General features: G+C 35.4%; 3 protein-coding genes across 7 annotated transcripts in view; 2 read left to right on the top strand and 1 right to left on the bottom strand.

Annotated features, from left to right (window-relative positions):
• Nucleotides 1-2,081, top strand: part of Src64B (Src oncogene at 64B) — a 34,804-nt gene extending 32,723 nt beyond the window's left edge. For both annotated transcript variants that reach the window (XM_961321.4, XM_064357400.1), the window contains exon 5: nt 462-2,081. In XM_961321.4, coding sequence (XP_966414.1) covers nt 462-1,384 — 923 coding nt within the window. In that variant the 3' untranslated portion in view covers nt 1,385-2,081. The remainder of the gene's footprint in view (nt 1-461) is intronic.
• Nucleotides 2,082-3,682: 1,601 nt separating this feature from the next.
• Nucleotides 3,683-5,232, bottom strand: Papst2 (PAPS transporter 2). 3 transcript variants are annotated; one of them, XM_008193182.3, is made up of 6 exons: nt 5,089-5,232; nt 4,782-4,946; nt 4,510-4,736; nt 4,214-4,440; nt 3,977-4,158; nt 3,683-3,927 (listed from the first exon to the last, which is right to left on the bottom strand). In XM_008193182.3, the coding sequence occupies exons 2-6, from the start codon at nt 4,907-4,909 to the stop codon at nt 3,753-3,755; spliced, it is 939 nt and encodes a 312-aa protein (XP_008191404.1). In that variant the 5' UTR covers nt 4,910-4,946; nt 5,089-5,232; the 3' UTR covers nt 3,683-3,752. The 3 variants fall into 3 exon arrangements, with proteins under 3 accessions (XP_008191404.1, XP_008191405.1, XP_008191403.1); XM_008193183.3 differs by having other exon boundaries at nt 5,005-5,135; XM_008193181.3 differs by having other exon boundaries at nt 4,782-5,188.
• A 5-nt stretch (nt 5,233-5,237) lies between these two features.
• Nucleotides 5,238-12,760, top strand: part of Eip63E (Ecdysone-induced protein 63E) — an 84,433-nt gene continuing 76,910 nt past the window's right edge. Inside the window, exons 1-2 of one of the 2 annotated variants that reach the window (XM_064357401.1) lie at nt 5,238-5,391; nt 5,446-5,558. In XM_064357401.1, coding sequence (XP_064213471.1) covers nt 5,489-5,558 — 70 coding nt within the window. In that variant the 5' untranslated portion in view covers nt 5,238-5,391; nt 5,446-5,488. Of the gene's footprint in view, nt 5,559-12,760 lie in introns of both variants that reach the window. The other variant, XM_008193178.3, reaches the window with a different exon arrangement.

The raw sequence follows: 12,760 nt of genomic DNA, 5'->3' as shown, positions 1-12,760 counted from the left end.
TAAATTGACAATCTAAACGATAGGAAATTAATTACGCTACCATTTGATACTTTGATATTCTTTAAAATTTTTAAGGTATTCCTGTGAGGCATTCAAACCAATTTTGGTAATTTTTGTTTTTAAGTTATTGGTGTATAACTCCTTTAATTTTTATAGCAATAATTGCTAGAATAGAATTATGCGAACTTTTGAGCAATTAATATTTTAATATTAAGGATCCAAACGCTCCAATAATTTACGACTTTGTGGTAATTGGTGGTCAAGGCATAATTTCTTTTTTATCTCTTACTACTGAGAATGTAATGCTCTATCAGTCTGTATTTTTTTTCTTTGCCTTGTGCTAACCGTTATTGAAATAGACATTTTTTAAAATTCGGTACTCCGGGGACGTTTTTTTTTGTACGTCGTTTCGTTTCTTGTAGTTAGAACAAACACGTTACGAAAAATTCCCACCCTTTTAGAAAACGCTTATGGCCTTTGCCACGTCTTGTCGAAGCCGTGCCCCAAGCCCCAGCCCACGATGTGGGACCTGGGGCCCACCTACCGCGACAAATGGGAAATCCCACGCGAGGAAATCCAACTCATCCAGCGCCTAGGCCGCGGCAACTTCGGCGAAGTGTGGTACGGCAAATGGAAAAACAACATCGAAGTCGCCGTTAAAATGCTCCGCGAGGGCACAATGTCCACACAAGCCTTTTTACAAGAAGCGGCCATCATGAAGAAGTTCCGCCACAAGCGCTTGGTCACCCTCTTCGGCGTGTGCAGCGAACACGAACCCATCTACATCGTCCAGGAGTACATGTCCAAGGGCAGCCTCCTCGACTTCCTGCGAAAGGACGAAGGCAAGGAGCTGGAGTTCGAGGACCTGGTGTACATAGCGTTCCAAGTGGCCAGCGGGATGGAGTATCTCGAGTCCAAACAATTGATCCATCGGGATTTAGCCGCGCGTAATGTTTTAATCGGCGAAAATAACATTGCGAAAATCTGCGATTTCGGGCTTGCGAGGGTGATTGAAGACAATGAGTATTGCCCCAAGCAGGGCTCGAGGTTCCCCGTCAAGTGGACGGCCCCCGAGGCCATCGTCTACGGGAAGTTCTCCATAAAGTCGGACGTCTGGTCTTACGGCATCTTCCTGATGGAGCTCTTCACCTACGGACAGGTCCCGTACCCGGGGATGCACGGGCGCGAGGTCATAGACATGGTCGAGAAGGGCTACAGGATGGGCAAACCCACCTCGCACGTGCTCCCCGACGAGATCTACTCGATAATGCTGCAGTGCTGGGACGCGAAGCCCGAAAACAGGCCCACCTTTGAGTTTCTGACCCACTACTTTGAAGGGTTCAACGTGACGTCAGAGGTGCCCTATCGGGAGGTGCCCGATTAGTGGGGTACCACCAATACGTATAAACACTAGATCTCAGTTGTGTTTGGTTTTCCACTCGCCCGTTTGCTTGCCGCACATTCTTCAAAATTTCTAAGACTGGTTTGAGTTAGTGTCCGAAGCCACGTACGATATCACGCAGTACAAAAAGGCAAAATTCAAGTGACCTATTCGAGAATTTAACTTTTATACGACTTTTTGTACGTCTTTTTACTCAAAATATTGGACGTGGACCAATACTTGCTTCCCTTCCTTCTTCAGTGTATTATTGTATGTGTGGTTGTCTTCAGTTCGAGTAATATCGCGTGTGGTGGACACGGAGCTCTCTATTTTTGACGGAGGCCACACGTGGTATTGGCTTTTTGATTTTTGGTTTTGTGCAATAAACAATGTACAAAATTCATTCTAAATTATTGAGAAACTTATTTTTAGAGTTATATAAGTGTTAATCACGTCTTAAATGTATTGCTTTTATTTTTGTTTTAAGTATATTTTTATTTTATGAGGAAACATAGTCATGATAGTGATCGTGAGTGTATTAGTATAATTATTTATGTTTGAGATGGTTATACAGTCAGATTTGATCCAGTCAAGTTTTTATCTGTTCTTAAGAAAAGCCATATGTTATTGATTTTTATATAGGAACAATCATATTAAATTTTGTACATATACAGTATGAATAAAACATTGTGCTACTCAGCGACAGAGAACGCGCAAAAAGATGCGCACCAACGCAGTAATGGAAAGTACAACAGTATATGAACCTTTGTGAATATTGCCGTGTCCTGTTAACAGAAGGAAATTCGGGAACTCAAATGTTTAAAAAGAAATTGTTCAAATGAAAAATTGAATTATTAAGGAAGATAATGAATTGATAAATTGATAACACAAAATGGTTTCTTTGGATGCTGCCTCAAGTTAAACTCGGGGGACTGATAACTCTGGAAAAGATGTGCAGATTTTTCTGATTTCATCAAAATTGTTTGTTGCCTTTCGGATTTATGGTGCTGTCCTGGAATTATTAAAATTCTTTCTGGAACCATTTGGAATGGAATTATCTGGATTAGTGTTTTTCTTTTTTTATAAACTGTATTTCACTATTTCTCAAAACGATTTCTTATTTCCGTGGTAGTTTTAAGAAATAGTGAAATACGATAATTGTCAAAAGGGAAAATCAGCATAATTTGGATTTACAGGAATTATTTTGAAATTAGAGAAGTTAATTTGGATTTTGGAATTACTGTTGAGTATTTTGGAGGATTTTTTTGTAACGGAACTTTCGGGATTTTTTTGTACCTAATTGGAATTATAGTTGTACACATTTTTTGAAAGCCCTTCAATTAAATCTCACAGGTCAGTAATTACCTCATTTTAAATAATTTTTGAAAGTAACGTGTTAAAAATTCAGTAGTTTTATTTTTTATAAAAAAGTTGACATTAAAATTACATGAAAAAAAATCGTAACATTCTAATGGCCTTATTAAAATATACAGACTGAATTAAAAGTGACGCACAAAGTTCATATCTTGTAATTACTCATTTTTCAAAAAAATCCTCCAACAGCTCGGTTTTATTTTTTTTAATGCTAGTGACGTGATGTCATTTGTTTTTGAGTTGTTGTGACGTCATTTTTACTTTTTTAAAACGCCAGCCGACATTTTTGTTTACTGTTTTATCAATAAATAAAACAAAGTTTAAAAACCCGACACACCAAACCTTTTGTCATTATAATAATATTAATAATAAATAAATAAATAAATAATTGAATTTATAATAACAGTATGAATTTAAAAAACAGTTGCGTTTAAAATAATTTATTGTGGATTTTTATTATTATTAGAAAACAGGACATAATTTTTTGGGTTTTTTTGGACATGGTACTAGATGGACCTATCTATGTTTATTGTATTTTTTTCATAAGATGTTTTTCTTAAAGGAAACTCAGTTACAAAAATATATTTAAACTTCCTGTTCAATTAATTGTTGGGCTCATTATTTATCTTAGAAATTCAATTTGTTTTTCTTTTTTTCATTTGAACAACTCGTTGGACAGGTCCCCATTTTTTTCTTATGCAGTGAATTCATTTCAATTGAATTAAAAAGTGAAAAATACGATCTTTTATTCTACAAACCTCAAAATTTGAACATATTTTGTGGAATAAAAAATCTGAAAAATCCACATATATTATGTTAATTTAAATAATTAAGTTTTGCGTTGGTGTTCGTCTTTGAGCGTTGTGTATTTTGATTTGAGCGCCATCTTCCGGGAGTGAAAAGGACGGGTCCGGTCTTAAAGCAATAAAAAATGAACACATCTATTACGATAAAACAAAATATAAAATATGGCAAAGTATTGCTTAAATCACTAAAATCAAACGTTCGCCATATAGTGGCGAGGACCTTGACGTTTGTTATAAAGTTTTAATTTGATTGTTCGAATGCACCTTTCTATAAACACCTCCAAGTCTTGCATCGACATTGGATGCCTTTTACTAAACAAATTTAAATAAATACCTAAAACTACCAATAAACCGGACCATAAATACCTAAAACATAAGAATTAATTGTAATTCGGAGAATTATTTTTACACTTACTGAAACGTAAAAGGTTTGCTGAAAAAAACAAATGATATGATAATAGTCACGGCTTTGCGGCACGTTGTCACAGTGACTGCCGCAAAAGCCCCACAAGTCCTGACTAGAGTGAGAACGATCTGAATCCCCAAATACCCAGTTAGTGAAAAAATTAAAGCGTAACCGTACAGTTTTTTTGGATTCTGAAAATATAATTGAAATCAAACTTTTGGGAAAAATGATCATTTAATAAACTACAGTAGAAAAAAATTGCAAGCCATCGGTGAAGTCGCCAGTGGCCACCATCACAATAAGGAGGTACACAAACCCAATTGAATACGAAAACAGGACGACTTCGGAATTCGGAGCCCCATAATTTTTCATTGACTTTTCCTGCACATTTCCTATAATTGCGTCGCACAGCAAGGCCATCGAGATCATGAAGATGCCTTTAGTGTTAAAATTTGGTTGTACATGTGAATCGGCTGAAATTAGTTCGAGTTTTTGAGTCACTTATTAGGGGGCACATGGCTTTGATTAGTGAACATACACACCCAGAGTGAATAATGTTAGTCCCACACACATCAAAACAGCTGCACTAAAGTCCAAAGGCCCGTACCGTTTGCCCTGAATTAGAATACTCCCGACAAGGACCGGAATTAACTTGCAACACTTGAAAATCACTTGAGTCGGATAATTCAAGTAACCGAGCGAGGCATTAGAGAAACCCATGGTGCCAAGGGTCAACAGTGCGAGTAAAAAGTACGTTTGGATCGGAATTCTGGAACAAATCGGTGTTCTGGGGCCTTAAAATCGAACCACTTACGATCGAGAGGTTATGTTCCTTATTCGTGTCTCAATCAGGCCAAAGACGCTGTAAAACCCGAACTGGACCAACGTGAGGTACCACCCGAAGGGCTGGAAGCCGTCGATGGTGAAGATCAGCTCTTGCATGTACCCGTAAAGGATGAAAAACACGAAAACAGCCCCACTGCAAATGAAAAATTGGACAGGTTGGGAAAAACGAGTGATATCGAGGAAAAGGATACTGATTTTGGGGCTGTCTGGCTCGGGGTTGAGCCCCCCACGCTGAGCGCTGCGTGACATTTTCAATTACGGGAAAAAATCATTACTTTTGCTTGATTTGAGACACGTTGACACATATTCAAATCATCTGACACTTGACGTCCCACCAGGCTCGCCAATCGTCCCCCCAATCATTTTGAAAATAAATTGACAAATTAAATTCCCGTGGTTTATCAGGAGGTGTCCGGTGGCCCAAAGTCAAAATCCCCAGTGTTGTGACAAGGGGGCGAAGCGCAATCGGCGCCAAATCGCCCGAAAATCGCCAAGGTCAGCGGCGCGGATGCCATCTGGAGGCGGCCGAGCAAGCGAAATCAGTAATGGCCGCTGGGTTTTGGCAGTGTTCTTCGTGTGTAAATAAGTTCGCGTAAAACTAATTAATAAACTTCTAATTATGATAATTTTAGTTCGGTGAGAGTGACTTATGTTGTAGTGTTAAAGTGTGTGATTATGTATTGTACGGTTGACAAAAGCCACAGTAGCGGAGCCTCAGCCACGCAGCCTAGGAGCATGAAAGATGGTAAAGCCCCCTTGATTTTCTACACGCCGGAAAAAACCGACACTCGGGCGAATTCCGGGCGCTTTGCTGCGTTTTTGCCGCGGTTTTGTGGACAAGCTCCAGTTTTTGCTACCTGGCCCGGTTTCTGCACCCCAACATGTGTTGGTGCGAGGGACAACGACCAGCGTTAATTGAAATTAACTCTCGTATAAATAGACAGTCTCGTCGGTAATTCATTGCTTGAAAAATGCAGCTAGGAGCAAAAACCTTGATAAATTGCTGATGTCCCGTTGTAAATAATCAACAATTCACAATTACACGTTGACGCAGCAGAACGACCCATCATGGGCATGGTGGGGCTGCTATTGTCCATGGAAGCAATCAATTTGCGTTTACAGCTTGTTTATTAAATTTGTCAGAGTTTCCGAAGCCCCAGCATCCAATTCAAACTTTGCGCTTTATAATTAATGTAAATGACATGAATTTGGTATTGTTTGAGGTAAATTAGTTTAGGTTTGTGCTTTTTGTACGCCAACTTCGAGCCAATACAACTTGGCAATTTATCGACGATGTCGTCCAGATTTTGGGTCGGGTCTCCGGAATTTATGGCAAATAAAAATTTAGAATGAACTTGACCAACGATATTGCGGAGGTGGAGAATTTTTCAGCAAACCCTCACTCGAAGTGAGGTCGTGTTTTTATTAGGGTGTTGAAACCGTTATTGCAAAACATGGAATAAGGTAAACAAAAAATGGAACGAATGAACAATAGGCTTGCATTAATTGATGCAAATCGTTTGAAATAAACCAAATTGCCTCAGAATGGAATATTTAATTGTTAAGACTATTATTTTTGTGAAGGGGTCAATAAATCGGTATAGCTTAATATGTGCACCTGCCGACTGCCAATTGTACATTTTTTGTGTATAATCGGCAATCGCTAAAAGGAAAAAAATCTGTTTGCAAATGAAAATCATTTAAGATGTATTAGTGGCAAGTACACTATTCAGAATTTGCTGCACTGTAGGAAAAATGTTGTATAAGTTCAATAATGAATAGCTAATTTGTATATCCTCGACCTTAATCTGCTTATTTGTTGCATAAATGAGAATCAATCCATCAATCACTTTCCCTTTCCAAATTAAGTATTGTATTATATTTTACATAGGAAATCATTTAAAACTTTTACACGATAAACACTATTCACAATATTATTTCAAACAGTATAATCTCTAAATAAAGCAAATAATTTTTGCAAAATACGTACCTACTTATTTTTATAGTACCTTTCAAGAATGCGAAATCCTACATACATTTGCATTCAAGTTCCAAACAATGTTTTTTCGAGAACTGCACTAGTATGAGAAGGTATGTTTAAAAAAAATTATTGACTTTTCTTTTAATAAAATACTTTGGCGTTCTAGAACATACAAGTTTTTTGGGTGTAAACGACATAAAAAAGTTAATTTGCGTAATGAGAATTTAACGAAAATGTCAACATTTGGTGACAGTCTTTGAAAAAAATTTTTTTTCTTTTTAGGTGAGTATAAAATTTTTCTAGGTGAAAAAAGCTTTCTAAAAGACGAAAATTATTAAACTTGGAGATTGCACATTTAGGAACTAGAGCACTTAACAAAAACCTAAAAAGTAAAAATACTTGATAATAACTCGTCAAAAAATTACTAAAAAATAAAACATTTTTGATTATATTTTAATAAAATACTTTGGCGACCTAGAACATAAAAGTTTTTTGCGGGTAAGCGACATAAAAGAGTCACTTTGCGTAATGAGATTTTAATGAAAATGTCAACATTTGATGAGTCTTCGAAGAAAAATTTTTTTTTTGGTTGGTATAAAATTTTTCTAGGTGAAAAAAGCTTTCTAAAAGACGATAGGTTCGATAGGTCTCGGTTTGTTAAAAGTTATTAAACTTGGATATTGCACACTTAGGAACTAGAGCCCTTGAATAAAACCTAAAAAATAAAAATATTTGAAAACAACTCCCCAAAAAATTACTAAAAAATAAAACATTTTTGATTATAGCTTAAGATTTCTACTCGTAAAATCTTAAGCTCTAAGTTTAAGCTCTCTTCTGATTGAGAAAAAAATAGTACTTTTCATAGATTTTAAAATAATAGTACAGTATTTTAACACTTTTTTGCTAAAGTTTAGAGAATATTGGGAAAAGATGCATTGCTTATACAGGTGTTCGAGAAGTTAAGGCGTTCCATTCAACAGATGATAACATCCATTGTTCTTAAGAGTTTTAATCTAAAACATCTTAGTAAAATGTTGATGATAACGAAGGTACAATTACTTCATTTTTTGAAATCTTTGAAGGCGGCTCTGTTTAAATTTGAGAATTGCCAAAAAATTAAAGGGCCATTGGCAGTAGTAAAAAAATTGTCATTGTCACAGTTGTGGTTACAGTAGTTACGAGCTTACAGATTTGTTGATATTCTAAGGGCAGTGCTATCAAAAATATTTAAAAAAATTAAAAGTAACATTATTGCAAATCTGGTATCCATAGAAATGAGGTAGATTATTTTGAAATGCTTATCTCTAACTGGAAAGTAATCAGGACTGGACTCAAAATTTTAGAAAACTATAAAAAATTTCTCTGTTAATAAAAACGTTTTACTAAGACGATTAAGTTAAAACTTTTAAGAATAATGCATTGAACGCCGCAACTTTGCGGCGTGCAACTTTGTATTGTGCGTGCAAGTTTTTATAGTTTTTTATCTCTTCTAGTTTCACAATTGTTCTCGAAAAAAAATAGCGTTATCGAATCTTTCTGTTTTTATGTTTTGATCTGAAATTACGAGTAATCTACGTTTTTCTGCTGAGATATTTTCAAAATGTTTAAATCAGAAGCGGAATTGTCAACCTTTTTACGAAATTTACCACGCGTGAATTTAATTGTTAAACAAATTTTGTGTTACATATTTTTTGTTCTTTTGAGAGCAGGGAGCTTCTTGATGTCACTTTTGCCTTTTCCAAGTCGTCACGTTTCACTTAAAGTAATAATTTTCATACATTTCAGAATTTTTATGAAATGTCGTTGAAACGTTACGACCTAAAATTCCAAGATATTACATAAAAATCTTCACGTAAAAAGCGTCGATATTAACTTTTTTCCCTGTCTTGCCTATACGCAACGCTTAAAAAATCATAAAGTAAAATGTGTTTCACATCAATTCAAGGATTTTAAATAATAAATATTGATTTAAAATAAATTCACTTTGAAGTAAACTGAAGAGAGAAAAGTGTCTTCATATTTTACCACACACTAAACAAGTCTATCGATTTACGATACTTTGCACAATAAATTCCATTGAAGGTTTGTTTATTTGAGTAAATTGATTTCACCCGAATAGTGGAGCACTGGAATTTCACGTTACTTTATCTCGATACATATTTTTTGTTTACATGAAATAAAAGTCGTCGTATTGATTAATAATTTGCGATTAGGATCTCCAAGTAGACCATTAAAATATAATGGAACATGGTCATGGACATAAACGATAAACGTGGCGTGGAGGTTTTTGCTCCGAATAGAAATGGCCGCATTAATATTTTTCTGTTAAGGTTGAAGAATAGCAAAAATGTTTAAAATGTGAGAAACATAATAAATGTAGTGGCACATTGTATTGCATTCTCTTTTTGGTACAATGCTTTCTTACATTTTGAGCACTTTATTTAGTTCGAAAGTCTCTATTACCGAAAGCGCCGCAAAAATGTGTCTAGTAAACTAGAAAATATCTGCCTGGATGCAATTTTCTAACACGTTAAACCGCTCGTCACAACGGTAAACCCAACATAATTGTCCCATTTCAGTGTGAATTACAATGCAAGCAACTTCTCTCTATAATCTGTGGACATTATTCCCTCCAACTGCAGATAACATTAAGTAGATGGCGATGTTGCGGATAAGTTTATAGTTTTCAAACTCGAAGGAATAAACAACGAATTTCCTCCCAGTTCTCGTTGCGAGAAAAAGGAGAATTTGGGCCGTTATCTCATCCATCTGTTTTTATAGTTTGTTTGTTATTACTCCAATCATTCGCCACGACCTTGTCCCTGATAAAAATCAATCTTTTTGCATCGTCCTTGAGTAAACCGCGTTCATCTATTTTCCTCTTCTCCCCAACCAAATATTTATCGCCGAAACGAAATGATATTAGATCGTGTAGTGTAGTTTTAAAGTCGGTCCCTCGGGGATCCCTCACCGGAGAATCAATAATGTATCTCCTTGAAATAGCAACGACGACAATTCCTCGGTATTTTCATTACATTACGCAATTGTGGAGGCGTTTTGGCGCCGCTCCCGCTTTGACTTAGGTCAAAAGCGATTCTTTCGTTGCAATTGCGGTTTTCTGAAAGCTGAAACGACGGTCAACAACCCGTTCTCTTCGTACTGCTGCTGCTGCTGTTTATGGTCAGTGGGCGAAGCTGCGGCCTTCGAGCGGCCCTCGCCATCGCCACCGTACCCACACTCTTCCTGCGTGTTCTGCATTCTCTCAAATAACATAATAACCGACCAATCGGCCCAACGTGGAAAATACCCATCAGGAGGAAGCAATACACAATAATCATTAATTAAAAATACAAATTATTTGGTAATTGCTGGATAAATCATTGTTTTTCAACGGCTGTTTCCTCTACTGAATTTTAATTTTTTTCTAATATTATACGTAATATGTAATAGTAAATACTTTACTTACTTACAATCAAATTTACATTATTCACTACAAATGCAAGTTAAATCGACTAAAGACAAGGAATTATGGAACAAAAATTTAAAGATTCAAAGTTAATATCATATATTTTTTTTTATTTCTGTACTTTAATTGGTTCGTTAAATGTTCGTTTGTGATCTGTTTTTTAAATGACATTCGTGAAGATACAAGCTTATGACCAATCAAAATGGGTTATGGTAACCATGGGACAATTTGTGACCAATGGGAATGTAAGAGGATAGCAATTATTGGATTGCTTTGACTGGTCGGATCATAGAAAAAATAGTGTATGCAACTCGCATTTAATGGACTTAAGACGAGTTTGCAAAGATTGGAGATTTTTGCAAAAATTGCATTTGATCAAAGCATCTAATTGGATATCAATTAGAAACGTTTGGAATTTCAGGACTTTTCAGTGTACATTTTCAGATTGATTCTTCAAGTGGACATGATAGAGTGGATGCTAAAGCGAAAAATAAGGTTTACAATAGTTTAGTATTGAAGATGACTTTCAAATATTCTGTATTTGAAGTATGAGGATGCTAGCAATTAAATGTCATAAGCAGATTCAATGGATTCTTGATTTTTGGTGGAAGACATTACACAACATTGTAGACGAGATGAAGTGAAGTTGGTTTTCATTACAACATTTCTAAGTCGACTTAAGATCATCAAGAGAGGTTTAGAGTTTGTAGACAAAGTATTGTACATATTATTAATGAAAAGCAAGAATAGTAATGGTCCAAGAGTGGAACCTTGCGGTACACACGACGTTGTAATATAACTATCCAAAATGTAATTCTGACATTGAATTTTTGGCTTTCTATTCCCAAGATATGATTTTATTAAGAATTGCAAGACACTGAAAAAAACTGAAGAAAAGGATCAAGTTTCGACAACAATAGACAATTATTATCAGTTTGGTCAAATCCTTTATTAAAGTCAATAAAGACATCAACTTGAAGAAAACTTGTTCAGGGAGAGACCCAGTTCTTAGATTTATGGAAAAAATTTCCCGTAGGAAAATGGAACGCTTTTTGCTGTGAAAACATAGTTGCTATTCTCAATAATTCTTATAGGAATATGTTTGTGGGAAATTTTTACAACTTACTCCCAGTTTCAAAGCAGTTTTTCTTCCTAAGTTTTTAGAATCTGTGAATTAGGTATTGTTTCTTTTTTGCAATTTTATTTTATGGTTTGTTTTTTTTTACGTTGTTTTAATAGTCTACATTGAATGTGATTGTTTATTTTGTTCACCGACTGTTGTAGCGAATTTTGATTACGTTTGAAACTTAGTGGCACTAATTGCTCTTGATGAAGCCGAAATTGCAGCAGTGCGTTCTAGAATTTATTTTTAAAGAGAAATGCCATTTCCAGATTTAGTCGTAAACTATAGATTGTGTATTAGATTTTTGTCACATAACGAGTGTTCGTGAATTTTACAAAATGTAACAGAAAGAACAGAATATTTGACTCTTCCTGAAAGAATTAATGGTCTTAAAATTTAACAAAAAGTGCTAGTTGTCCTCAAATTTTATGCATTAGTGGTTACCACACTGATAAATGTTTTTGTTGGCATTTCCTAGTGTTTGGCATGTCGCACAATAAATGAATTTAGTGATGCTTTGATTGGTTCTAAATTTTCCACATCCGCTACAAGAATTTGAAGCGATACCTCAGCAATTTTGTTTCTTATGGTATATCTGGGGCCCATTGCCTGGACTCTCATAGAAATTTTTTACATTTTTATTGGCTAGTGGCTAGTGCTGCCGTAGGAAGTATTTTCCAATGGGTTTTGAGAATAGCAGATTCTGATTTTATAGGAGTTTGTATGGGAATTTTGGCATAGTTAAAGAATCTGGTCACAGAAAGTCGTATATAAATTAAGTAAAATAGATCGTATTTGTGTCATTCGATCTTTTTTCAACACATTATAAGTCGTAAAATAGTGATTCCAAAACAATCGAGAAATCGCATAAGATTTAGATTGGCCTGTCGTTTTCAATTTTTGTTGGAATCTTTAGAAGCTTCAAAATCTGCAGGATTTCATCCTCACTTATCTCAACTTATGCAAAACCGGCATCAAACCAGACAAATCATTAATGTCTTTGGAATTTGATATGCGACAAAAGACCAAAATTTTTTTTTGATTATTGGAAATTGTGTTTTTCGTATGAGCAGTGATTGTTAGAGTTTAGCTTGAGACAGAAGTTTTTTTTAATTTCTTTAACATGTTTGACGTATGACCAAGACAGCTTGTAATGGTATTGTAGGAAATGTGCGATTATTTTTACGACAGTATAGTTCTGAAACAGTTGACTTAAAAGAGTTAAAGAGACTATAAAAAACTCGACGTGCCTCACACACATCGCATAATTCTTCCATTTCGGACCATTATACTAATAATTGTAAAATTGCATAGAGGCGAGCGAAATTTGCTTTTTTAATGTTAAATGCGACGTTATTCCTATTCATCTGGAACATG

Source organism: Tribolium castaneum, chromosome 1 (assembly GCF_031307605.1).
Source record: "Tribolium castaneum strain GA2 chromosome 1, icTriCast1.1, whole genome shotgun sequence".
NCBI classification, from domain to species: Eukaryota; Metazoa; Arthropoda; class Insecta; order Coleoptera; family Tenebrionidae; genus Tribolium; species Tribolium castaneum.
Note: the sequence above shows the minus strand (reverse complement) of the source record. Positions and strands in the feature narration are given on the sequence as shown.